General features: G+C 31.1%; 1 protein-coding gene across 1 annotated transcript in view; it reads right to left on the bottom strand.

Moving 5' to 3' along the window:
* Nucleotides 1-5174: 5174 nt before the first annotated feature.
* LOC141334908 (ras-specific guanine nucleotide-releasing factor RalGPS1-like) overlaps nucleotides 5175-25107 on the bottom strand; it is a 134787-nt gene continuing 114854 nt past the window's right edge. Inside the window, exons 8-15 of the mRNA XM_073840134.1 lie at nucleotides 20392-20518; nucleotides 17151-17302; nucleotides 14739-14787; nucleotides 9770-9875; nucleotides 8634-8726; nucleotides 7947-8052; nucleotides 7712-7803; nucleotides 5175-6331 (exon numbers count right to left, since the gene is read on the bottom strand). Of these exons, the coding sequence (XP_073696235.1) occupies nucleotides 6302-6331; nucleotides 7712-7803; nucleotides 7947-8052; nucleotides 8634-8726; nucleotides 9770-9875; nucleotides 14739-14787; nucleotides 17151-17302; nucleotides 20392-20518 (755 nt within the window). The 3' untranslated portion in view covers nucleotides 5175-6301. The remainder of the gene's footprint in view (nucleotides 6332-7711; nucleotides 7804-7946; nucleotides 8053-8633; nucleotides 8727-9769; nucleotides 9876-14738; nucleotides 14788-17150; nucleotides 17303-20391; nucleotides 20519-25107) is intronic.

Below are 25107 nucleotides of genomic sequence, written 5' to 3'. Positions count from 1 at the left end.
CTCTATATTTGAATTTGTCTTCTCAAATCAGGAATTGGCTAAAATAAAATCTATAGATTTAAATGCAGATCAGTTACATTTTTCAGTGGAAACTATTTAACCGTTATTTTTGTCAGACATGATACATATATATGCAGAAAGCTTTAAATTAGTATTTAACGAAAAAAAAAAAAAAACTCGTTTAAAGCTAATCTGTAAAGATGCATATCTCTCTAAAGGTGCGTCTAATGAGGAGGTGGATGAGGAGGATCGTTAACTTCATCATCACTGACTCAGAAAACACTACTTTATAAATAAATGATTAAAATATCTCCTTACTATTTTACAGTCATGGTAATTACTTTGCCGGTGCTTTGTGGCAAGCTTTAGCCTACTGCGTGCACATTATTTTAATCACCATTGAATGTCTAAAATATAATTTTAGCTCGCATTTGATCTATGAAGGACTGAAATGCAGGGCTATAATATGTCTTAAAAGTTTATTTTCTAAAAACATTTACAATTTATATACTTTTTAACCTCAAATGCTCATCTTGTCTAGCTCGGCAAGACGAGCGTTTGAGATTAAAAAGTATATAAGTTGTAAATGTTTTTAGAAAATAATTGCTAGTTTCACTAGATAAGACCCTTCTTCCTTGGCTGGGATCGTTTAGAGCCCTTCGAAGCTGCATTTTGGAAGTTCAAACTCGGGGCACCATAGAAGTCCATCATATGGAGAGAAATCCTGAAATGTTTTCCTCAAAAACACCTTTCTTCACGACTGAAGAAAGACATGAAGATCTTGGATGACAAAGGGGTGCGTACATTATCTACAATTTGTTTAATGATCTAATACTGAAATCAATGATTCGCATACTTCTGCAATGCACACATATGTTTATTGGTTCAGGACTAATAAGGGACTCATGAAGAAAAAAAAAACTATCACTAAACATAAAAACACAGCTGTGGATCATTCAGGTAACAACACAGTATTAAGAATCAAATGTATGTAAACTTTTGAACAGGGTAATGTTTATAAATTCAGCTGTTATTTTCTGTTGTGGACTACATGTAAATGTGTTTAAAGGTCAATACTAAATAAAAAAATAACATGCATTTTGTTTGATTTCTCTTTTTTTGCCAAAATAATTAACATTTTGCAGTTTCTGCAAGGTGTATGTAACCTTTTGGCTTCAACTGTATAGTACTTTTTAAAAATCATTTTTAGGGGTTGAATTGTTGAAATTCAGCAAATGAGTGATATGAAAAGAGGAAATAATGACAGAAATGTCATTTATGTCATACATTATCTGTGAATTTTTGTTCTGAAAGTTAATTACTCCTTTAAGAATCTTATCCCATCTGTGAAACATGGTGGTGGCAGTACGATGATGGGGCAATGAATTCTGAATTACATCAGGAAATTCTAAAGGAAAACATCAGGACATCTGTTTAAGAACAAGCAGTTCATAGGAGGAAACCCACCAACATCACAGAGTTTAAGTGGTTTTGTACTAAGGAATGGGCTAAAACTCCTACATGCTATTGTTCAGGACTACTCAGCATTTACAAGAAACTTTCCCTTCAGTTACTGCAGCAAAAGGGAGTCACACCAGACACTGAATGCAAAGATTCACATACTTTTGCAATGCACAGATATGTGACACTGGGCCATTTTTCTCAATAAATAAATGACAAAGACATTTTTTTCTCTCACTTGTTTGACTGGGTCATCATTGTCTACTTTCAGTACTTGAATCTGATTATGTTTTCAATCATATTTATGCAGAAATATAGAAAACTCCAAAGAGTTCACAAACTTTCAAGCAGCACTGAATGGCCTTCTAACATTTAAAACATTGTATGTGTGAATTGCTGTGTTTAATGTCTTATTTGCAATGTTTTGTAAAACCAAAAAGGTACTGACATGAGTTTGGTTGCCTGTGGTGAGATTTTTGTTTATGACACCTAACCATAAAGAATGATACTTGATTAATCATTATGCAAAAGTATCATAATGCAATACAAATTATTGGTTGTCAATGTGACCAATGCTGACAGTTAAAACTTACAATCTTGTTTTTTTTTCTACCACTGTGCTTAAATTTTGTTACAGTTCAGACTAGTGCTGCTATGAAGTCGCCCAACTGACAAGCACTATAGACTGATAGACAGAAAATAAGATTAAAAAAGGTTAAATACATTTAAATTGAGATAAAGCACACACACATAAAAAATAATAAAATCAAATAAAACTTACCATCAGTCATCTCCAGTCCAAACTGTTAGGAAATAATGCAATTTTAATAAATCACCATTTCAAGATAATCTCGAGAGGTACTCTTTTATCAGATCACGCTAAACAGCAATATATCCAAATCCTCAACCTCCTAATTGATCAAATGAAATGTAAAAATGAAGAGTACACAAAGACAATTGTGTGTTCACTGGCATTTAATGTTTGTACAGAAGAATCAGCTTTTTAGCTGATAAACCGCAATGTACCACGATGGCAAACAAGAAATAATTTAGCAACATATTTACATGGCAACACAACAAGAGTTCATTCACAGTTCCAGCAGAAACAAACTGTACATGTGTTTCCCTGCTTCTCTCTTCAACAAAAACAGTGGCCTATTGAAAGCTGAATTCATATACAGAAAGGCAAAACTGATGCTAGATAAATAATACTCTCAACAAATAACTAATAATCACTATCAAGAGTCAGTTCACTGAGTGAAGCGAGGAGTGTTTTACAGAAACCTGACAATTCATCCCAAAATGAACATTTTAGCATGATTTACTCATGTACTTCCAATCTGGTATGTTTTATTTTATATATTTAGAAGACAAAATTTTAACAAATATTTTTGCACTTTTTTCATGTCACAGGTTATTGCGACCCACTATAAGCTCCATAAAATTGTGTAATATTTCAAGTACAAGCACAAAACTGCATTCTGAAGTCCTGATTTACATACGTACAGTTGAAGTCAAACGTTAACATACACCTTGCAGAATCTGCAAAATGTTAATTATTTTAGCAAAATAAGAGGGATCATACAAAATGCATCTTAATTTTTATTTAGTACTGACCTGAAGAAAAAAATTAACATAGAATATGTTTACATATAGTGCACAGGAGAAAATAATAGCTGAATTTATAAAAATGATCCTGTTCAAATGTTTACATAAACTTGATTCTTAATACTATGTTGCTACCTGAATGATCCACAGCTGTTTAGTGTTAGTTGTTCATGAGTCCCTTGTTTGTCCTGAACCAATAAACTCTCTGCTGTTCTTCAGAAAAAAATCTTCAGGTCCCACAAATTCTGTTTGTGTATGTAAAAACTTTCCCGGTTGGTTTTGAGATCCATCTTTTCACACTGAGGACAACTGAGGGACTCATAAGCAACTATTACAGAAGGTTCAAACACTCACTGATGCTTCAGAAGGAACAACAATGCATTAAGAGCCGGAGGTGAAAACTTTTGAACAGAATTGAGATGTGCACATTTTTAAAAAAATATTTGACCTAAATAGCATATTTTTTTCATTTAGTACTCCCCTTCAGAAGCTACAGAAAATACTTGCATGTTTTCCAGAAGACAAAATAAGTTAAATTTACCCTGATCTTCAAATTTGAAAAGTTTTCACCCCCACTTTCCATCTGAAGCATCAGTGAGCATTTGAACTTTCTGTAATAGTTGCATATGAGTCCCGCAGTTGTCCTTATTGTGAAAAACCAAAGATTTTGTGGGACCTGAAGGATTTTTCTAAAGAAGGCAGTCTACTGGTTCAGGACTTATAAGGCACTCATGAACAACTATCACTAAACAAAAAAACACAGCAGTGGATGATTCAGGTAACAACATATTATTAAGAATCAAGCGGATGTAAACTTTAGAATGGGGTCATTTTTATAAATTCAGCTATTAAATGTAAATGTCTTTAATGGGAAATATCTTATTCAGGTTAGCACTAAATAAAAAAACTAACATGCATTTTGGCAAAATAATTACCATTTTGCAATTCTGTGAGGTGTATGTAAACTTTGGACCTCAACTGTATATAGAGTACTTTTTTTAAATCATTTTTGGAGGTTGTATGGAGTTGCATGAAATTCAGCAAATTAATTCAACTGATATAAAAAGGAGGAAATAATGACACAAATGTCATTCTGGAGTGAATTATTCCTCTGATTCTGCTTGGTGTCAGGTTTCTGAAGCTGATCTAAATGGATGAGATGTTGTGTGTGGATTGTGTGTTCAGTATTTCAGACTGACAGTCGTTTCTTCTTCAGTGACAGACTCGCCGCAGCTCTATAAGAGTTAAACTTCATTTAAAGACAAACGTGCTTAAAACTCACACACATTATCGTCAAACTTCATTTCAATCATTAGTCCTGCACAGAACGAAATATGGGAAATAAATTACAGGAAAAATGCTGTTAACTTGATCTGAATGAGCATCTTAAATCAACTAACCACTAAACCAGCATTGTTCGCTGCGGTCAGATGTTTCACGTTCATAGCCGAACTGATAGAAATGGATAAAAAGAATATCTCTTCAAAATCAATACTCGTTCAGGATGCAAACATGCAGCTGCTCTGATGATGCTTGTGACTGCAGGGTACACCTCACAAAAACATATCCAGCTCACATTGCACACCAAAAATCAAGAAATAAATATAAGAATTATATTTTGCATTAAGAAAATTAAGCCTGTTCTTATTGATCTATTTTTTTAAAAGCATGTGACATATTTTAAAGTGCATGTAAAGCACAGTTTAACTGGCAATAATTAAAAAATATATATAATTATACGCATAAAGGCAGTACAATAAATATTACGGAGCCCCTAAGGGGACGTGGAGCAAAAAATAAATAAAGATTAGTTTCGCGTGCTCACGTGAAACTATCGCGTGCGCACGTGAAACTTTCTCTATAGTTTCGCGTGCGCACGTGAAACTATGGCGTGCGCACGTGAAATTTCTCTATGTTTCGCGTGCGCACGCGAAACTATAGAGAAAGTTTCACGTGCGCACGCGATAGTTTCATGTGCGCACGCAATAGTTTCACGTGCGCACGCAATAGTTTCACGTGCGCACGCGATAGTTTCACGTGAGCACGCGAAACTAATCTTTATTTATTTTTTGCTCCACGTCCCCTTAGGGGCTCCGTAAAATATGACTGTGATGATAAATATTTAAAATTTAAATAATGTTTTTGTTTGTTTTACAGTAATAAGAATTTAATAGTTAAATGTGCTTAATTGACTAAAATAATGCCACAATATGACAAATCGGCTTAATTTTCTTACAGCTAAATATTATTGTTTATTTCTTTCTGCTCATTTTAGGGTAGGATATGACCTTGACAGATTTTTGACAGGTTTTGTCCAGACAATTACTGTGAATGTTTAGGATTTTGAAGATAATGTACATTAAAAAGCAGTTCTTGTTTTTGTGAGATGGGCTGAATGTATCAGACGTAACAAACACCAACCTCATATAACAGCCGGTTTGAATTGTTGACTCGTGGGCAAAACCTTCATTTATAGGAAAAGGTGTAATAAATTAATACTTAAAGCCCAAAACAAGCTTTCATGAGTATAAAATGACTAAAACAGAAACTGGATTCAGAGTCCCTGATGTAAACAAGTCACACTCACAAACCTCTTTCGAGCAGCACATCGTAACATTAACCACAAATAAAAACCACTGTGCTGAAAGGAGATATTAGTCTAGAACTGAACCACTCTTAACCAGTGAGCATCATTAGCTGGTTTAGCTCTTCTAGGATCTTTTTTCCTGATCCAGCTGTGGTTTGTTTGTTACGGCTGTTTGTAAGAGCAAACCCCTGTTAGTTTGGCTTTTTAATTTTCTGCTACAGGCGGCATTTTTTTCTCCTAAAACTCACTTACATCACCACAAAAATTGAGCTTCTATTCAATTTAATTCCCATAACGTACTTCACTGAAGCCACACAAACACTTTGAGATCCAAAAGTCTTCGTAGAAAAGACATGATGGAGCTGGAACAGGCAAAATTCGAAATTCCCGTCCCTTCCTACCACATATTAGAGAGTAAACCTCCAGGTCCGGATCTGTAACAGACGAATCTTAGTGCTTGATGTGTCCGTCGGGCTCATTGAGGGCCAGTGGATCAGAGCGAGTCCTTTGGCTCGGGGGAGTCTTCAATAATGAAGGATTTTTGCTCTTTCTTCATCATTTTGTTGAACCAAAGACGTTCTACTTGGTCTCTGCAGGCCTTTGGCACCTTATAAATGTCTTCAGGCAAAAGTTACACAAGTCCGTTTACTCAAATGACATGAGATTCGCTGGTATCTATAAGAGTGGAAAGAGCAGTTATGGCATTGTGCAATTGCAACTGTAGTTTACTTGTTTAACATGATGCATTACTGTAGACAGTGTAAAATATAGTAAATATATAAGTAAATATTCTAATTACTTTTAAAAGTAACTTTTTTTTTGTGCCAAAAATAGAACTTTTTATATTAAAAACAAACAAGCAAGCCCTGCTCAAATTTAAAAAGTAATGCAAAAGCAACATAACACATTACTTTCCATAAAAAGTAACTAGGTAATGTAATAAGTTGCTTCTTTAGGGAGTAACGCAATATTATAATGCATTACTTTTAAAAATAACTTTCCCCCAACACTGACATTAGAACTCATTAAATCAAAATCAAAAAAAACTGCCATAGCAGTTATGGCATTGTGCAACATGATGCATTACTATAAAACTCATTTAATCATTTAATCTTTATTTGACCCTCTAACTCTAGCACTAATTCTAATTCTATTAAAAAAAAATTGCTCTTTTAGACTTATTCGCTATTCATTTACTTACTGCTTGTTTTCTTAAAAAAAAAAAAACAAAAAAAAAAACCTAACACTAGCTTTTTTGTTTTTGTAAATTCTTTCTTTTTTTCATAATATTAAATACATCTCAAATAATATAAATACACTACAATTCGAAAGTCTAGCCAAGAATTTAGTCTCTTATGCTTGCCAAGGCTGTATTTATTTAATCAAAACAGTAAAATCAGTAATATTATGAAACGTTATTACAATTTAAAATATCTGTTTTCTGTGAATATATTGTAAAATGTAATTTATTCCTGTGAAAAATATTCCTGTGCATCTTCAGCATCGTTACTCCTGTCTTTAGTGTCACATGAACCTTCAGAAATTGTTTTCAGAAACCTTCAGAAACCTTTCTGATTATTATCGCTGTTAAAAATAAGTTGTGCTGTTTTAATTTTTGTGGAAACTGAGATACATTTTATATTCAGGATTCTTTGATGAACAGAAAAAAAATCTTTTGTAACATTATAAATGTCTTTACTGTCACTTTTGATCAGTTTAATGCATTACTACTTTATAAAAGCATTAATTTTTCCATTAAAAAAATCCTAAATACAAAAAATAAATAAAAATAACATGTATGTTATTATAAATAACACATTTAAACATTACAATTAAAATACAGTATTAAAGCTAATTATAAAATATTTAATCCCAAGACTTTTTATAATGTGACACTGCTTTTGCATCGATTCCAGACTTAGAGTATGAGTTTGTGTCAATATCCATTTTGTTTGTTTGAACATCTTTCAGAAATAACTCTATTGTGCTATTATTGTGAATAAGATTTGGGTTACATCATCCAGTCATATCACATGGAAATAAATGAATCAATACCTGAGGTCTTCTTCTCCGACACGCCTCCTCCAGGTGTTTGTGCCACACGATCGCAGTGAACCGATCACTAGTCTGAAACTTGTAAACATTTCCTGAGAAATACACAGATTCTGCTTTAGTTATGTATATAAAAACATAAACATCATTCACTATCATTTAACAATGAATACATTTGTCATTTGTGAAGAATGACATATAAATGCACTAAAGGAAACCCTCAGTGAATCAGATTTACCTTTGTCAGGATCGTTGAGCTGAAAGATGTTGGGTTGAGCCGGATCATCCGGAAGCACAACCATCCAGCCCAGAACGGACACTTTCTTACACGGTGATGACTTGTACTGTGTTATGTGAAAAAAGATGACATAAAATGTTATTTTCATGACAAATTGTTCATTTTTTCCCTTTTACATTTTTTATATAAAATAACTGTATTAAAATGTACTTATTTATGACCCTGGATCACAAAACCAGTCATAAGGGAAACATTTTTTTTTTTTAAATTGAGATTTATGCATCATCTGACAACTGAATAAATTAGATTTCCATTGATGAATGAGGATAGGACAACATTTGGGTGAGATACTATTCAACTATTTGAAAATCTGGAATCTGAAAATCTAAATATCGATAAAATCGCCTTTAGAGTTGTCCAAATGAACACCTTAGCAATGCATATTACTAATCAAAAATTAGGTTTTGATATATTTATGGGAGGAAATTTACAAAATATCTTCATGGAACATGATCTTTACTTAATTTCCGAATGATTTTTGGCGTAAAAGAAAAATCTACAATTTTGACCCATACAATGTATTTTTGGCTATTGCTACATTGACACTTGAGGTTTTATAGTTCAGTGTCATATTTATTTTTTATTTCTAAAATATGGGATTGCTGTGAGATTCTTTGCATCACTCACATGTTTCCGTTCTGTGGCTCGCAGAGCTTTAGATCCGTAGAATATGAGAGTGGAACCACAAAGTGTGATCCAGAACCGCGTCCATGAGGCCAGCTGAAAAAAACAAAACAAAACATACACTCCATGATGCAAACTCAACTCAAACAAGAGAGCATGGTGCCACGGACATCAATGTTAAATTCCCAGTGAATGCATGACTTGATCAAATATTTACATTCAATGCAATGCAAGTCACTTTGGATGCATATGCATAAATGCAAATGTATGAAAATCTTTTGGGATTTTATTTTTACACAACACTGTTTCTGAGACAAATGTAGAAACAGACTTGGGATTTTTTATGTTTTGTGTTTGTATGTCTTGGTCACTAGATGGAGTGGTTGAGTCAAATATTCAGTCCAGATATCGAAATATTGAGGATTCAGTCTGTTGGTTATTGAGAATGTTTTCTTAAGTGTTGTTTGTTCAGGATGTTCTTGACACAAAAATATGTGACCCTTGACCGCAAACCCACTCGTAATGGTCAGTTTTTAAAATGTTAAGATTTATACATCATCTGAAAGCTGCTAAATAAGCTTTCCATTGATGTATGGATTTGTTAGGATAGGACAATATTTGGGTGGGATACAACTATTTGAAAATATGGAATCTGAGGGTGCAAAAATATAAAAAATAAAAAATATTGAGAAAATTGCCTTTAAAGTTGTCCAAATTAAGTTCTTAGCAATGCATACCATTAATCAAAAATTAAGTTTTGATATATTTACGATAGGAAATAGACAAAATATCTTCACGGAACATGATCTTTACTTAATATCCTAATGATTTTTGACAAAAGAAAAAGCAATAATTTAGACCCATACAATGAATCGTTGGCTATTACTACAAATATACCCGTGCTACTCAAGACTGGTCACATATTTCACACATATAACAATAATTACATACATTTATATATAAAAGTAGATATATGTTTAAAACGTATGTTGGCCCCTAAAATATGTGATCTTCATGCTGCCATCGTCTTTTTCTGGAGCTGTTAATGTCATGTATACACCATTTCAAAGCAAATGTATGATTATCTTTATATACTGAATATTGGGCCAAAACCTGAAAAACGTTCCCTTCCTGTTCACCTTGGGTTTCCTGCCCTCCTTCAGCAGGGTTTTCCTCTTCAACGCCCCCTCCATTGTGACTCCACCCGACTCTCCATGAGCCAGACTGGGCTCTGCTAGTGACGGACTGCACAGAGGGAATCACATTAGACCAATACATTCACAATAACAACCACCAACCCGTGCATGTCTACTGTTGCTTCTCTAATCATGTAATGAGGCCTCAGAGAGCAGACGTTCCAGCTCACATCTGATGTGAGAATGAGATGGAGCTGCAGGAGAGCTCAGGCTGAGGAGAAGTGAGTTTGAGAGAGTAAAGAGAGCGCTGATGTAAGACGGAAAAGTTCCCCTTCACCCGGCGAAAAAACCCAATCACAAGATATCGGCTCTTTTTCAAAACCTAGAGAGCTGCCTATGTAGGGTTGCATTTTCATATGCACACTCTTAATGTAAAGACGTAAGGTAAACAGTATAAATATGCAGCCTTCTGAGAGACTCTATTCTGGATGACTTCTTAAGTTTGGACACAAAAAAGGAAAAATTGGTCTTTTTTTTTACCCAATATTTTACTTTAAAATACACTGCTTTTTAGAAACTTGGCTTTGCTTTGAACAAAAGCGTCTGAAGGTTTGATGAGGGTTTTTCAATCTTTCAGATGCCACAGACTCCCAAATATGAATTCTAAAATTTAAAAGGCAGTTATACAATTTTTATATAAACTGTAAAGACCCAATTTATGTAAACAATTAAATACGTATAAAATATTATTTAGAAAATGTTTAGTTTCAATCACAATACATTACATTTTTTTCCTAATCACGAAAGTGCTGTACAGTTTAGATGCATTATTTATTTATTTAAACTTTAATTTGTTTTTATTTTTAAAATTTGAATTGAATTCACCAATTAATCTGATTCATGCATTTATTTTATTTTTTTCTTTATTGTCAATATAATTTAATCCATTTGTTTTAATATATTTTGTTTGTTATTCATTTACTTATTTTCATCTAATTGTTATTGTTGATTTATTTTATTCTTATTTATTTCAATCAAATTGTTAGTTCATTTATTTTTAATCTATTTTATTTGATTGTTTTTTATTATTTGTTTGATTTAACCTAATTGCTGGTTTATTTATGTTAGGAAAGGCTAAATTTATATAGCACATTACATACACAATGGTAATTCAAAGTGCTTTACATATAAAATGAATTAGAATAATAACAACAATAAAAACAAGGAACATTTTAAAATGATTACAAAATGTATTTAAAATGAATTAAAATTTAAATCAAATTGTTAGTTTATTTTAAATAATATTATATAATATATTTATTTATTATTGATTTACTTTAACCTAATTGTTATTTTAATCAGTTTTTTTTTTATTAGTTCAGTGCTATTTTTTGATTATTTATTATTTTTTTGCTAAAAATATATGAACTATGTTTTTTAAATATATTCATATAAATATATTTTCCAACAATATATTTTTGGATTAATGTGTATGTGCATGTGAAGGGTGAAACAATATATATTTTACAAAAACATATGAAAAATATATTTTAAATAATTTTGAGATTTATGCTTTGAGATTTGAAAATCTGGAATCTGAGGGTGCAACAAAAAAAAAATATATTTTTTTTCTAAATGACTGCATGTGAATGTAAACGTGAGCAGCTCTATCTGAGTGCTGTTCATATACAGAGTCACACTAGTTAGGATGCTGCATCAGCAGGAAGTCATCTAGGTAGTCAGGACAGTAGACATCAAGTCAGCTGGTTAGGTTTTGAACCAGAGCTTTTCTCTTCTACAAAGACAGTAATTCTCTTCTATAACCATTCTGAGATGATGACAATCCTTGACATCAGGATAAAGTGAGAACAGATGACAGACATGAGGGTCTTCAGACTAAACCAGACAAGAGGAGGAAACTGGAATGTTAAAGAGGAGACGCTGCATGCCAAGACAGGTGAACCCGATGACCCAGAGGAATGGAGGAGGTGACCTTTGACCCAGGTAAGGGTTTGTACCTGTGGGCATGGCTGCGGCCTCTGGGGGAGTTGCGGAGAGGAACCCTCCAGTTAGGGCCCAGAGTCGCGTACATGCGGCCCCTGTTTGCACATTCGCCACAATGAGTTTATCTGATACTCATACTACAGATAAATATGGCTAAATGATTGAGGCCTATGTAAATGTATGCATTTGAATTGCGTTTAAAAGCTGGACTATACAGATTTAACATAAAAACTAATGAACTTAACCCTCTGGGCCTCCTCATTAAGGGGTCACACTTGGCTCCCTCGCGGTCAGAAGTGACCGAAGCCTTAAAAAGTAACTTTTTTTTTTCTTCTGGAAAATCAATTAAATACATTTTTGTTCAATAATATTTTGTAATTATTATTTAGAGTTTTGAGCATTTTTTATGAATTTATGCAATATTTATACAGTTTTAATGAGCATTTTTTTCCCACTAGAATTATATTTTATATTATATTTTTTAATTTAATTATGTATTTATTATTTTTCAATAAATACAACATTTCACATTAAAATAGAGTAAAAGAATTTAAAATCCATTTTTTTAAGTGAAAATTGCACCATCTAGTGGCATAAAAAATAAAAACTTGTGTAATGCCATGTAAACTCCTGTGTCTCCCTATATACATATATACAGGGGCTTTGGGATTCCTATTTTATTTTTTTTTTTACTGTTTCTTCATTTTAATAGGCTTTGCATTTAGAAATATATTCAGACATTCTAAAAGATTACTTTTGGCAAGGTTTAGATATTTTTTGATTGGATAAATATCAGGTTTTGCATTTTTCTGCTTATTTCTGTGTGTCTGTGTGTGTGTGTGTGTGTGTGTGTGTGTGTGCGTGTGTGTGTGTGTGTGCGCGTGTGTGTGCGTGTGTGTGTCAGTTCTGTACTTTTGTTATTTTAGAGTGTCAGTCCTTGCTTGCTGAACACTTCTTTTCAGCACAGTGGCTGATTTGTAGCTTGTATTACCAAAAGATTATCTGAATTATCAAATTTTTTCGTATTTCCCATTCATTTCCTATGTCGGTCATTTTTGACCGCGAAGGAGCCAAGTGTGACTATTTTCTTTTTGACCCTTTAACATATCCGAATCATGTCACTGATTTTTTTTTTTTTTTGTACTCACATAGCTAATGCAACAAAAGTCACCAAGTGTCATCTCATTCTGATGAAGCTACGATTTTTAAAAATTCAAAACATAAAATTTTTCGGTCAAAAATGACCGAAGAGGCCCAGAGGGTTAATATGATATACAGCCAAACCAAAAATTATTGACATATCAGATATAATTTTTGATATTTTTTCAGTAGTGGGTGCAGGACACTGTAGTTGATTTATATTTATAGCAAAATATAGGAAACTGTGACATTACACCCAAAAAATTCTACTAATAAAACTGATACAAATTTAGGACCAAAAATTATTCAGACATCAAAAGTGTTTTTACTTTAATTGCTAATGCGACCTTTTTACACCACAGACGGAACAAAATTAAGCATTGCTTGTTAATTGGTCTAGAAAGTATTAATAATTTTGTAAATATTGTCATACTAGCAGTTTTGGTTGATTGTAATCCATTACATACCTTTCTATCAGAGTTATTATCAAGATTCAGACACTGTTTCGACACAGTTTAACTCGGAGTTCTTGTCATATTTCATTACAATTTTAATATGTGATAATGTGAGAAATGTTGAAGGTGTCTGAATAAATTTTTTACATAAACAGGAGAGATTTCTGCACAAAACATTAACTATTTGCATCTGTTTGACTGTATAAATAATATTTTCAAAATGCATGTATTCACATGTATTAAAATGTTATTTAGAAAATAATAATGTCTGCTTTCACGGCACGGAAAAGAGCAGCGTAAACATCTGCTTTCTTTTTTGTGTCCCACAGAAGATAGAAAGGAACAACATGAGGGTGATTAATTTCATTAATTTCATTTTCAGGTGAACTATCTCTTTAAAGCTTCAAATGTTCTGAGATCAACTCTTGTTTTAGTTTTGTTCAGTATATGTTTTGCTATTTGTATGTATCAATGTGTTTTCCTGTGGAATGGACATATATAGATGTTAAACACTTATAAACATTAATAACTGGAAAGGATAAATGAACAACAACACAAAAACGAAAATTCATTTTAGAAATCTCAGTTTAAAAAGTTACTTGGCAGTTGATCTTATGAAGGTTATAGGATACACTTTACAATAAGGCTCATTTGTAAACATTACAACAATGAAAAATACTTCAAAGCATTCATTAATATTAATATTAGTTAATGTTAATTTCAACATTTCTTAAAACATTTTTAATATCAAACGTTGCTTATGTTAATATTAACCTGATCTGAAATGAAATGATGAGCAGTTGTATTTTCATTAACTAATGTTAACAAATATTAACAAGTACAACTATGTTTTTAAAATATATTTATATAAATATATTTTCCAACAATATATTTTTGGATTAATGTGTATGTGCATGTGAAGGGTGAAACAATATATATTTTACAAAAACATATGAAAAATATATTTTAAATAATTTTGAGATTTATGCACTGAGATTTGAAAATCTGGAATCTGAGGGTGCAACAACAACAAAAAAAATATATATATATTTTTTCTAAATGACTGCATGTGAACGTAAACGTGAGCAGCTCTATCTGAGTGCTGTTCATATACAGAGTCACACTAGTTAGGATGCTGCATCAGCAGGAAGTCATCTAGGTAGACAGGACAAGTACTGTAACAAATGTATGGCTCATTGATGTTAGTTAAAGCATTAACTAGTGTAAACAAATGCAAAATGTTACTGGCCATATTCTCTTATTAGGCCATGAAAACCTTTTCCTAATGTAGAATGACCTGAATAAGTCATACTGAAGCTGGAATTTGAGCAGGTGATGTTTAGACACAAACACAACAAATTAGACGGTCTCACCTCTCAACTCCTGGAGAAAGATCATCGCAGAACGAACTCTGACTGCTGCCTGATAAAACACAATGCAAACAAACCTCACAACTGTGTCCATCAGAGTAAAGTGAAGAAACAACAATACGGTACAAAAGCAGTACAGAACAACCTCAAAACCTATTGGGGATGCAAACGGTTCTGTTTAAGACACTGAAGACATACATTGTTATTAAAATGTTTTAATTATTTCTTTAGATCTTCTGCACTGCACAAATTACTCTTAGATTTTATCTTGTTTCCAACCAAAATATCTACAAACTATTGTCGTTTTCAGAAAAAAACAAGTCAAAATTAAGTGCATTTTTTGGGTAAGAAAAATAATCTTGTTTTTTTTGTTTGAAATGAGACTATTTTGCTTACCCCATTGGCAGAGCATTTAGCTTGTTCTGAGCAAAAACTCACTTTTCTGAAAACAAGAAAATAATTTTTACTCGTCTAGAAAATCCTTCTTGATTCAAGAATTTGTATATATTTTGGCTGAAAACAAGACAAAAATCTAAGTACAAAAAGCATTTTGCAGTGTTGCAGATGGATAACATTTAGTCTAGACAAGGAGGTTTTTAAGATAAGCTAATGTTAAAAGTTGGTTGTGCAGTAATGTACATGTTACCGACCAATCAGCATCCAGGATCAGAAATATATTCTGGGTTCAGTACAAAATTAGTTGTGGAATAATGTTAATAACACAAAATAATTTTGATTAGTCTTTTGTTTCCTTAAAAAAGCAAACACGGCAGTCACAGTTACTGTGGAAGTACTGCTCAGTACAAGACTTTACTGCATGAGTTTGCATGGGATCTGTCTGCTGGAAACACTTACTGATTTTCTTTGTGTGAAGTTATATTTAGTCTTCTGTTGCCATAGTGACATAATGGTGTTTTGTTCCTTTTGCACAATACATGCAACGATACCAGAAATCTGTTCTCACGACTTACATCAGAAACGCATACCCAGAAGATCATTCACTCTAGTACAGTAGTCCCACCACAAAAATGAGCATTTAAATCTTTACAGATCAAATTACAAAGAGGGTTTTTACTGAATCCTCATATATCCCTATATATTTTTAATAAATTACTGACTTTAAATGCATGCATACATACATATAGTAATACCCATGTAAAGCAAACTATATTGCATTGTAAAATCATTTGTGATCCTGGACTCATAAGGGTCAATTTTTTTAAATTGAGATTTAAACATCATCTAAAAGCTGAATAAATAAGCTGATAGATACAGATCAAATTACAAAGAGGGTTTTACTGAATCCTTTATATATTGTTTATGAATTACTGACTTTAAATGCATGCATACAGACATACAGTATACCCATGTAAAGCAAACTATACTGCATGGAAAATCATTTGTGACCCTGGACCACAAAACCAGTCATAAGGGTCCATTTTTAAAAAAAACTGAGATTAATACATCATCTGAAAGTTGAATAAATAAGCTGTCTGTTGGTGTATGATTTGTTAGGATAGGACAATATTTGAGATATATGAGATAATTGGAACTATCTGAAAATCTGAAATCTGAGGGTGCAGAAAATTCAAAATACTGAGAAAAATTGCCTTTAAAGTTGTCCAAATTATGTTCTTAGCAATGCATATTACTAATCCAAAATTAAGTTTTGATATATTTACGGCAGGAAATTTACAAAATATCTTCATGGAACATGATCTTTATATAATATCCTAATGATTTTTGGCATAAAAGAAAAATCGATCATTTTGAACCATTCAATGTATTTTTGGCTATTGCTACAAACACACCAATGCTACTTAAGACTGGTTTTGTGGTCCAGGGTCACATGTGTTTATATCATTGCTTATATTGCAAAAATATATCTTACAATAAATCATCTTACAGATATAATTATATAAGAAATATTAAAATCCTATGGCAGTGGGCGGAGTCACACTGACCAAAATAAAAACAGAGATTCCTACACAGAACACACTAGACAAACTTCCTGCAACTTTGATTTTTGGAGAAATGTACTATGTGAACTGCTTGTTTCCTAAATTTCTGCAAACATATTAAGGTTTTTCTATGCTTTAATTCAGTCAAAAAAAAAAAAAAAAAAAAAAAAAAAAAAAATTATATATATATATATATTTTTTTTTTTTTTTACAGAGTACATTTCAAAGTATTTTAACCTTTAACGCCACCAGAATGCTACGCTTTTGTACTTCCAAGTGTATTATTTTAACCACATTTTTTAATTTATTCATTCATTTTAAACTGGGGAGTGATTCAAAATGATTTTCTGCTGTAATTAACATGATCCTACATATGCTTAGGATGCATTAAACCCAACACATTTCTTAAATAAGACGTGCAGGGCTTTGGTAAAATGCCAGCTTGTGCTGTTACCTATAGAGATGCCGTTGGAGACGGATGAGCTGTGTGGGTTGTTCTTCGCCGGACTCTGGGACTCCAGGAAGCTGTCGTCCAGCAGGTGACGTGGTTTCTCTATGGGGAACGTCGCACTTTTACTCTCCACCACACCGAAATGCCACATCATACTGTGAGAGAGAGTCAAATGACATTTCCTAAAGTGATTTTGTGTCCATTAAATGTAAGTAAAGTGTCTACATTTAAGGTTTCAAAGAAGTTTTTGGAGAATAAAAATGTCAAAATTTGGTTGAACTAATTAAACATCGTCATTCAGTGTAGCAAAATATTTGTGTAAAAAATTCAAACAACATGCTTATTCTGACTTAGGGAGCATATTAAATTGTATTGTGTTTTAAAGGAGTAAAAATACGTACTGACAAATGGGTAAAACCTAGGACAGTGGCAAATTAAAAAAAATGTAGAATTACAACTAATTAGTATTTGGGGTGAAAATAATTAATCTTTTAATATGTCATAAATTCATATTTGTTGTAAATATGCCTGACAAGATTGTTACACTGAATGACATTTTAGTGGGTGTCTTCTGTAAATTATGGAAAAATGTATGATATTTCATGTAAAATGTCTTCAGAATAAAAACTAATCCTTAAAAACAAAACCAAAATAATAAAAAATACTTAATAAAAAAAATCAATAAAGAAACAAAATGTAATAAAATATATAAAACATGAACTTGATTTAGTAAAATAACTACTAAAACTAAAACTGTGGAAAAACCACTGTAGAGGTTTATATAGATGTCTATAGAGGTTAAAAAACTATAGAGGTTCCATATAATAAAAAAAGTCAAAAACACAGTAAAATTACTAAAATGTTAACAAAAAATGAAAATGAAAATACAAAAACAAAAGCTAATCTAATATATTAATAAAAACTATTATAGTATCTCAATGATACCAAAATATCATTGGTAGCAATAAATAAATAAATAAATAAATAAATAAATAAATAAAGGTTTTATAAAATAACTCGTGCAAGTGCAACAATAAATGCTTTGAAATCCTCCAAAATCCTCTGTACTTCCAAGTGCATGACTTTAAATACATTTATTTATTTAAACCTGAGAGATGATTCAATATAAAGTTAAAAAACTGCATTTGTTTGAAATAGAAATCTATTGTGCATTACTTTTGGTCAATTTAATGCATTCTTTTCCAATTTCCCAATATATTATAATATGAATAATTTCGTTTAAGTATTGTCAACTTATGTGGTCCTGCCATTTGCTTTCCATTTATATTTATATATGTATTTTTTTATGTATTTATTTATATTTTTATTTTATTCCTGTTTTACATTTACATTTATATGGCATCATGGTTATTTTTTTTTTCTATTATAGTATTTGATATTTTCAAAAATGTTTAATTTTTTACAAATTTTATGTGCCTTTGTCATTTTATTAGAATTTAAAAATATGTTTTCATTTAGTTTTATTTTATTTCCATTTTACATTCAGATGGCACCAGAGTTGTTTTAGTATTAATTATATACTGTTATAGCATTTATTAATATTTTAAAGCTTTTCTTTGTAATTTTAGTTTTTTTATTATTATTTTTAATTTGATTTTTTTTCTGTTTAGTGGTAATTTTAATTTACTTTTGGTCAATTTAATGCATCTCTGCTGAAGTATTAAATTCTTTCCAATTTTCCAATACATTATTTTATAAATAATTTCGTTTAAGTATTGTCAACTTATGTGGTAATGCCGTTTGCTTTCTATTTATATATTTTTATTTATTTTTATAATGTATTTATTTATATTTTTATTTTATTCCTGTTTTACATTTACATTTATATGGCATCATGGTTATTTTTGTTTTCTATTATAGTATTTGATATTTTCAAAAATGTTTAATTTTTTACAAATTTTATGTGCATTTATCATTTTTATTAGAATTTAAAAATATTTGTTTTATTTAGTTTTATTTTATTTCCATTTTACATTCAGATGGCACCAGAGTTGTTTTAGTATTAATTATATACTGTTATAGCATTTATTAATATTTTAAAGCTTTTCTTTTTGTATTAGTAATTTTTTATTTTTTTTGTAATTTTAGTTTTTTTTATTATTATTTTTAATTTGATTTTTTTCTGTTTAGTGGTAATTTTAATTTACTTTTGGTCAATTTAATGCATCTCTGCTGAAGTATTAAATTCTTTCCAATTTTCCAATACATTATTTTATAAATAATTTTAAGTATTGTCAACTTACGCGGTCCTGCCATTTGCTTTCTATTTATATATTTTTATAATGTATTTATTTATATTTTTATTTTATTCCTGTTTTACATTTACATTTATATGGCATCATGGTTATTTTTGTTTTCTATTATAGTATTCGATATTTTCAAAAACGTTTAATTTTTTACAAATTTTATGTGCATTTGTCATTTTTATTAGAATTTAAAAATATTTTTTCATTTAGTTTTATTTTATTTCCATTTTACATTCAGATGGCACCAGAGTTGTTTTAGTATTAATTATATACTGTTATAGCATTTATTAATATTTTAAAGCTTTTATTTTTATATTAGTAATTTTTAATTTTTTTGTAATTTTAGTTTTTTATTATTATTTTTAAGTAGATTTTTTTCTGTTTAGTGGTAATTTTAATTTACTTTTGGTCAATTTAATGCATCTCTGCTGAAGTATTAAATTCTTTTTATTTTCCAATATATTATAATATAAATATATGTCGTTTAAGTATTGTCAACTTACCATTTATATATTTTTATTTATTTTATAAAGCATTGATTTATATTTTTATTTTATTTACGTTTTACAAGATGGCATCACGGTAATTTTTGTATTCTATTATAGTATTTTTATATTTTCAAAAATGTTTAAATTTACCTTTTATTTAGTTTTATTTTATTTCCATTTTACATTCAGATGGCATCAGAGTTGGTTTAGTATTAATTATATACTGTTATAGCATTTATTAATATTTTAAAGATTTTCTTTTTATATTAGTAATTTTTTATATATATATTTTTTTTTATTTTAGTTTTTATTATTATTTTTTAAATAGATGTTTTTCTGTTTAGTGTTCATTTTAATTTACTTTTGGTCAATTTAATGCGTCTCTGCTGAAGTATTAAATTCTTTCAAAAATATCTTACTGACCCCAAACTGTTGATGTAAATAGATTATGTAAGTATGTGTGCACATGTAAACAAAGACAAAACACACGCGTTTCCAAGGCTGTGGCTCTTCCTGTGGCGCGAGGGCGGCGGGGTGGGAACATGAACCCCCACGGTGGCATCGGGACAAGTGGGCCGTCGATTATACCTCACCGATAAAGACAACTCGGATGGACCTGGAGGAGACGGACAGAGAGAGAGAAAGAGAGAAAGCAGAATGAGTTTCGCTCTGAACATGCCTGAACGTCACACTCAATGAAACATAATGAAAGACAACACATGGAGACTCTGCTTTAGCAATCACAGCCGCAGCACAAATGTTAAGATTCTCTAGTCCTCTTGAGGGAGACAGATTCAACGCAGCGATGATTATTCAGTCCTGAGAGAGGAAAACAGAGAGGATCTCCAGAGTAACGGCATCCACATGTTCCCGTCCGTGAGCTTGACGGCAGCTCCTGAGCGTCATCACATGCTTTCTGAGGCCTCGCTCTCGTGCTTTTCTTCTACTGCATGATGAAAAGTGACTCTACAACTTCACATGCATTAGTAAACCCTTTTTTAGTATTATTCATGTACTATTATAGTATTTACAGTGCCTTGCGAAAGTATTCATATTCCTTTTTTTTGGTACGTTTTGTTATGTTGCAGCCTTATGTTAAACTTCTTTAAATGACGTTTTTCCCCCACATCAATCTACATTTCATACACCATAATGACAAAGCACAAAACAGGTTTGTAACAACTTTGCAAATTTATTAGAAATAAAAAACTTAAAAGATCCCATTGCATAAGTATTCATACTCTTTTCTGGGACACTCAAAATTTAGCTAAGGAGCATTCATATTGCTTCTTGAATACTTTTGCAAGGCACTGTATACTATATATATATTTTTCAGTTTTCATTTTTAATTTCACTCTAAGTTTTAAGCATTTTTGTTACGTGCTGTAAATTATTATTTGTATTTATTCTTTCATATATCTATTTAGCTTTCATTTATTTTTATATTATGCACATCTCACATTTACATGACACCAGTGTTATTTTAGTTAGTTATTTTCAGCTTTAACTTTAGTTTTAGTTATTTTATGTGCTTTTGTTTTATTGGCTTTTTAAGTGTTTTTATAGTGTTATTTTTGTATTATTTATATATTACAGCATTAGTATTTTGAAATAGCTTTTATTTTCATTTTTGTTTTTGTAATTTTAGTTCAAGTATTAGCAACTTATGTGTGTTTGCCATTTATGTTAGCTGCTTTCTAATATTAATATTTAGTTTTCAAGTATTTTTATTTTACTTCCGTTTACATTTAGATGGCACCATGCTTATTTTTGTATTACTTATATACTATTATAGCATTTATTAATATTTTAATTCAGCTAATATATTTTTATATTTCACTTTTTATTTAAAATTAATTTAAAATTATTTAATTATTTATTTAATTTAAAATTATATAAAAACTTTGTTTTTATTTATATTTAACTTTCATTTAGTTTTATTTTATTTCTGTTTTATATATAGTTGACACAAGTGTTGTTTTAGTATTATTTATATACAATATTTTTTTCAAATTTTTGTAATTTTATGTGTTGTTGTTTTATTGATAGTTCTATTTAGCTTTCATTTATTTTTTTACTTCACATTTATGTGACCAGTGTTTTTTTTGTATTATTGTTATGTTATAGCATTTATAAATATTTTAAACTAGCTTTTATTTGTATATTTTTATTGCAATTTTAGTTTAGTTTATATGTTTGCTATTAATATTTTAATCCATCTTATATTTTCAGCTTTTATTTTTTTGACACATTTTATGTGCTTTTGTCATTTTTATTAGTTATCAAAAATATATTACTTTTCATGGTTTTATTTTATTTCCGTTTTACATTTAGACAGCACCAGTGTTAAGTATTAAATATATACTGTTATAGCATTTATTAATATTTTAAATGAGCTTTTCTTTTTATATTATCAGTTTTTATTTTAGATTTTTTTTTCTAATTTGCGATAATTTATTTTTATTTCAACTTTTTTTTTTAGCTATTTTTGTATTTCAATGTAGTTGTTGAGGCAGCGTTTCTCATTTTCTATTACATTTTCTAAGACTTACGTTTTTCATTGAATATTTTAATTTGATCTCAGCCTTATTGCAATGACAAAAAACAATTTTCACATATAGTATTTTTTTTTTTGGAAACAATCATTTGCACCACAAGGATTAAGGAAGGTTTCTCTATCAGTTGCTCAAAAAGTGGTACTATACCTTGATGTGTAACTAACAGTGCAGATGATTTAAATAGCGAAAACAGAGCATATCTGTTATTTTGTGTCAAAGGGAAAAGTGTGAACAGTTTCACACATGCGATAATTCATCCAAAATTCTGAAATATCGTTCCAAACAATGACTTTCTTCCAAAACATCTTTAGTCAGTCATAGTTTGGAGACACATTAGGGTGAGTACATGTTTTGGTGAACTTTCCCACTAAACGTCATTATCTCATCACATGACCCCATCAAAAGAGGCGATCAGACAGTCTCAGACTCAAGGACTCATAACCAAGTTTTCCACAGTGGACAAAAACACCTTCAGGCATCATAAGAAAGCGGAAACAATGTAAGACAGCATGCTGAGACACTTACACACCAGAAAACACATTTAATGGAGCGACTAGAGCCTTAAACCATGTCTCTTCCAGTCTGGGACAGACGACGGCTTTACACAGTGTTTCTAATATGTAAATACCTGAATGGCACAGTGGGATGCTAAGGAAATGATCTTCACCTGGTGCTTGTTAAAAGCTACATTAATGAGTCTGACTACCAGCTCATGAAATGAATGCCACATTCGGAGCGGTTATTCCATCTGACAATGAAAACGGCATGATGTGGTGAGATCTGATTTGATGCAGGTGTTTCTGGAGCGTCATGGAATTAGAACATCTTTAAGCACTAATAGCAATTAAATATAAAATAAAACATGCTTCTGTGGTATGGAGTTACTTTTGTCTCATTTTCTATGCAATTAAATATAAAGTATTTGAGGGCAACATTATTACAAGGCAATCAGTTATGTTTGACTGCACAAAAAGTAGCGGTTTTGAGAAGCCCAGGATCGAATCCAACCCATGTTATGTTCTGAATTCAGCTCTAATTCATGATTTGCTTGCTTAAAATAAAATGTGGCAAAAGATTTTGATTTTTAGGCTTCAGAAGCAAAGCTGGTGGCGCCCTGGGAAACTACAGAGCAGCTGCATCATTACTGCAAACAGATTACTGGCACAAATAGAGATGCAGGTTCTACAACGAAAATGATCAATTACCTAATTTTTAAAACACAGATGACACTGGAGGCAATTATGGGTCAATCATTTGACCTTACACCTCGAAAAGAACTGTTTTGCACTGGACTGCTCCAAAAGCAATTAACATACTTACATGCTTTAACAGTCAACTTTAAAGTACTCAAGTTTTTAGCACTAAAGCATTGAAGAAGCTGTTAGGAGAGTTTTCTAACACAGTTCGTTCTGATTTTGTAAAATGTAATTCCAGGAAACAGTTCCAAAATCCTAATCTGAAATAAACGATTCACGATACGTGCTCCAAAGTCCCGAATTGAATCAAATGATTCACAAAATCACACCAAACTCCCGATCTGAAGCAAATGATTTGCATTCTGCGCTGCTAGGTTTCTGATCCAAAGCATTTGCGAACCATCATTTCAAATCGGGACTGAAATGATTGCGAATTTGCGGAATGATTCAAGAATCTGCTCTGAAATCAATTGATTTGTGAAACGCGATTTTAAGTCCCGATCTGTATCAAATGATTCGCAATATGTGAATAGTTTTGCTCTTAAACAGTATGTTTGATTCCTTAAAAAGTAGTGGTTTTGGGACGCCCAGGATCGAATCCGACACATGGTATGTCCTGATTTCAGCTCTAATTCATGATTTGCTGCCTTAAAATAAAATGTGGCATCAGAGGCAAAGATGGCGGTGCTCTGGAAAACTACACTGCAAAAAATTCTTTTCTATCTTAGATTTTTCGTCTCGTTTCCATCCAAAATATCTAAAAATTCTTAAATCAAGAAGGATTTTCTAGACAAGTAAAAATTATTTTCTTTTTTTTCAGAAAAAAATAGTCAAAATTAAGTGAGTTTTTGCTTAGAACAAGCAAAATAATCTGCCAATGGGGTGAGAAAAAAAATCTTATTTCAAACAGAAAACAAGATTATTTTTCTTACCCCACTGGCAGATTATTTTGCTTGTTTCAAGCAAAAATGCATTTAATTTTGACCTTTTTTTTCTGAAAACTAGACAATAATTTTTACTCATCTAGAAAATTCTTCTCGATTTAAGAATTTTTAGATATTTTGGCTGGAAACAAGACAAAAAATCTAAGCTAGAAAAGCATTTTTTGCAGTGTACAGAGTGGCTGTATCATTACTGCAAACAGATTACTGGCTCAAACAGAGATATTATGCAGATTCTACTGGAAAGACGTACACTTTGGCCCTTTAGTAATCATCTAATGATCAATTACATAATATTCAGAGCACAGCTGACAATGGAGGCAATTATGGGTCAATCATTTTACCTTACACTTTGAAAAAGGAATTGTTTTGCACTGGATTGCTCCAAAAGCATTTAACAAACTTACATGCTTTAACAGTTAAACTTAAAGTACTTAAGTTACTCCAGTGTTTAGGAGACTTTTCTAACAGGGTTCATACAGATGCTTCTAAATGAAATCCAGGGCTTTC

Source organism: Garra rufa, chromosome 5 (assembly GCF_049309525.1).
Source record: "Garra rufa chromosome 5, GarRuf1.0, whole genome shotgun sequence".
Taxonomy (NCBI): Eukaryota; Metazoa; Chordata; class Actinopteri; order Cypriniformes; family Cyprinidae; genus Garra; species Garra rufa.
The sequence above is the reverse complement of the archived record's forward strand: the minus strand, read 5'-3'. Positions and strand labels throughout refer to the sequence as shown.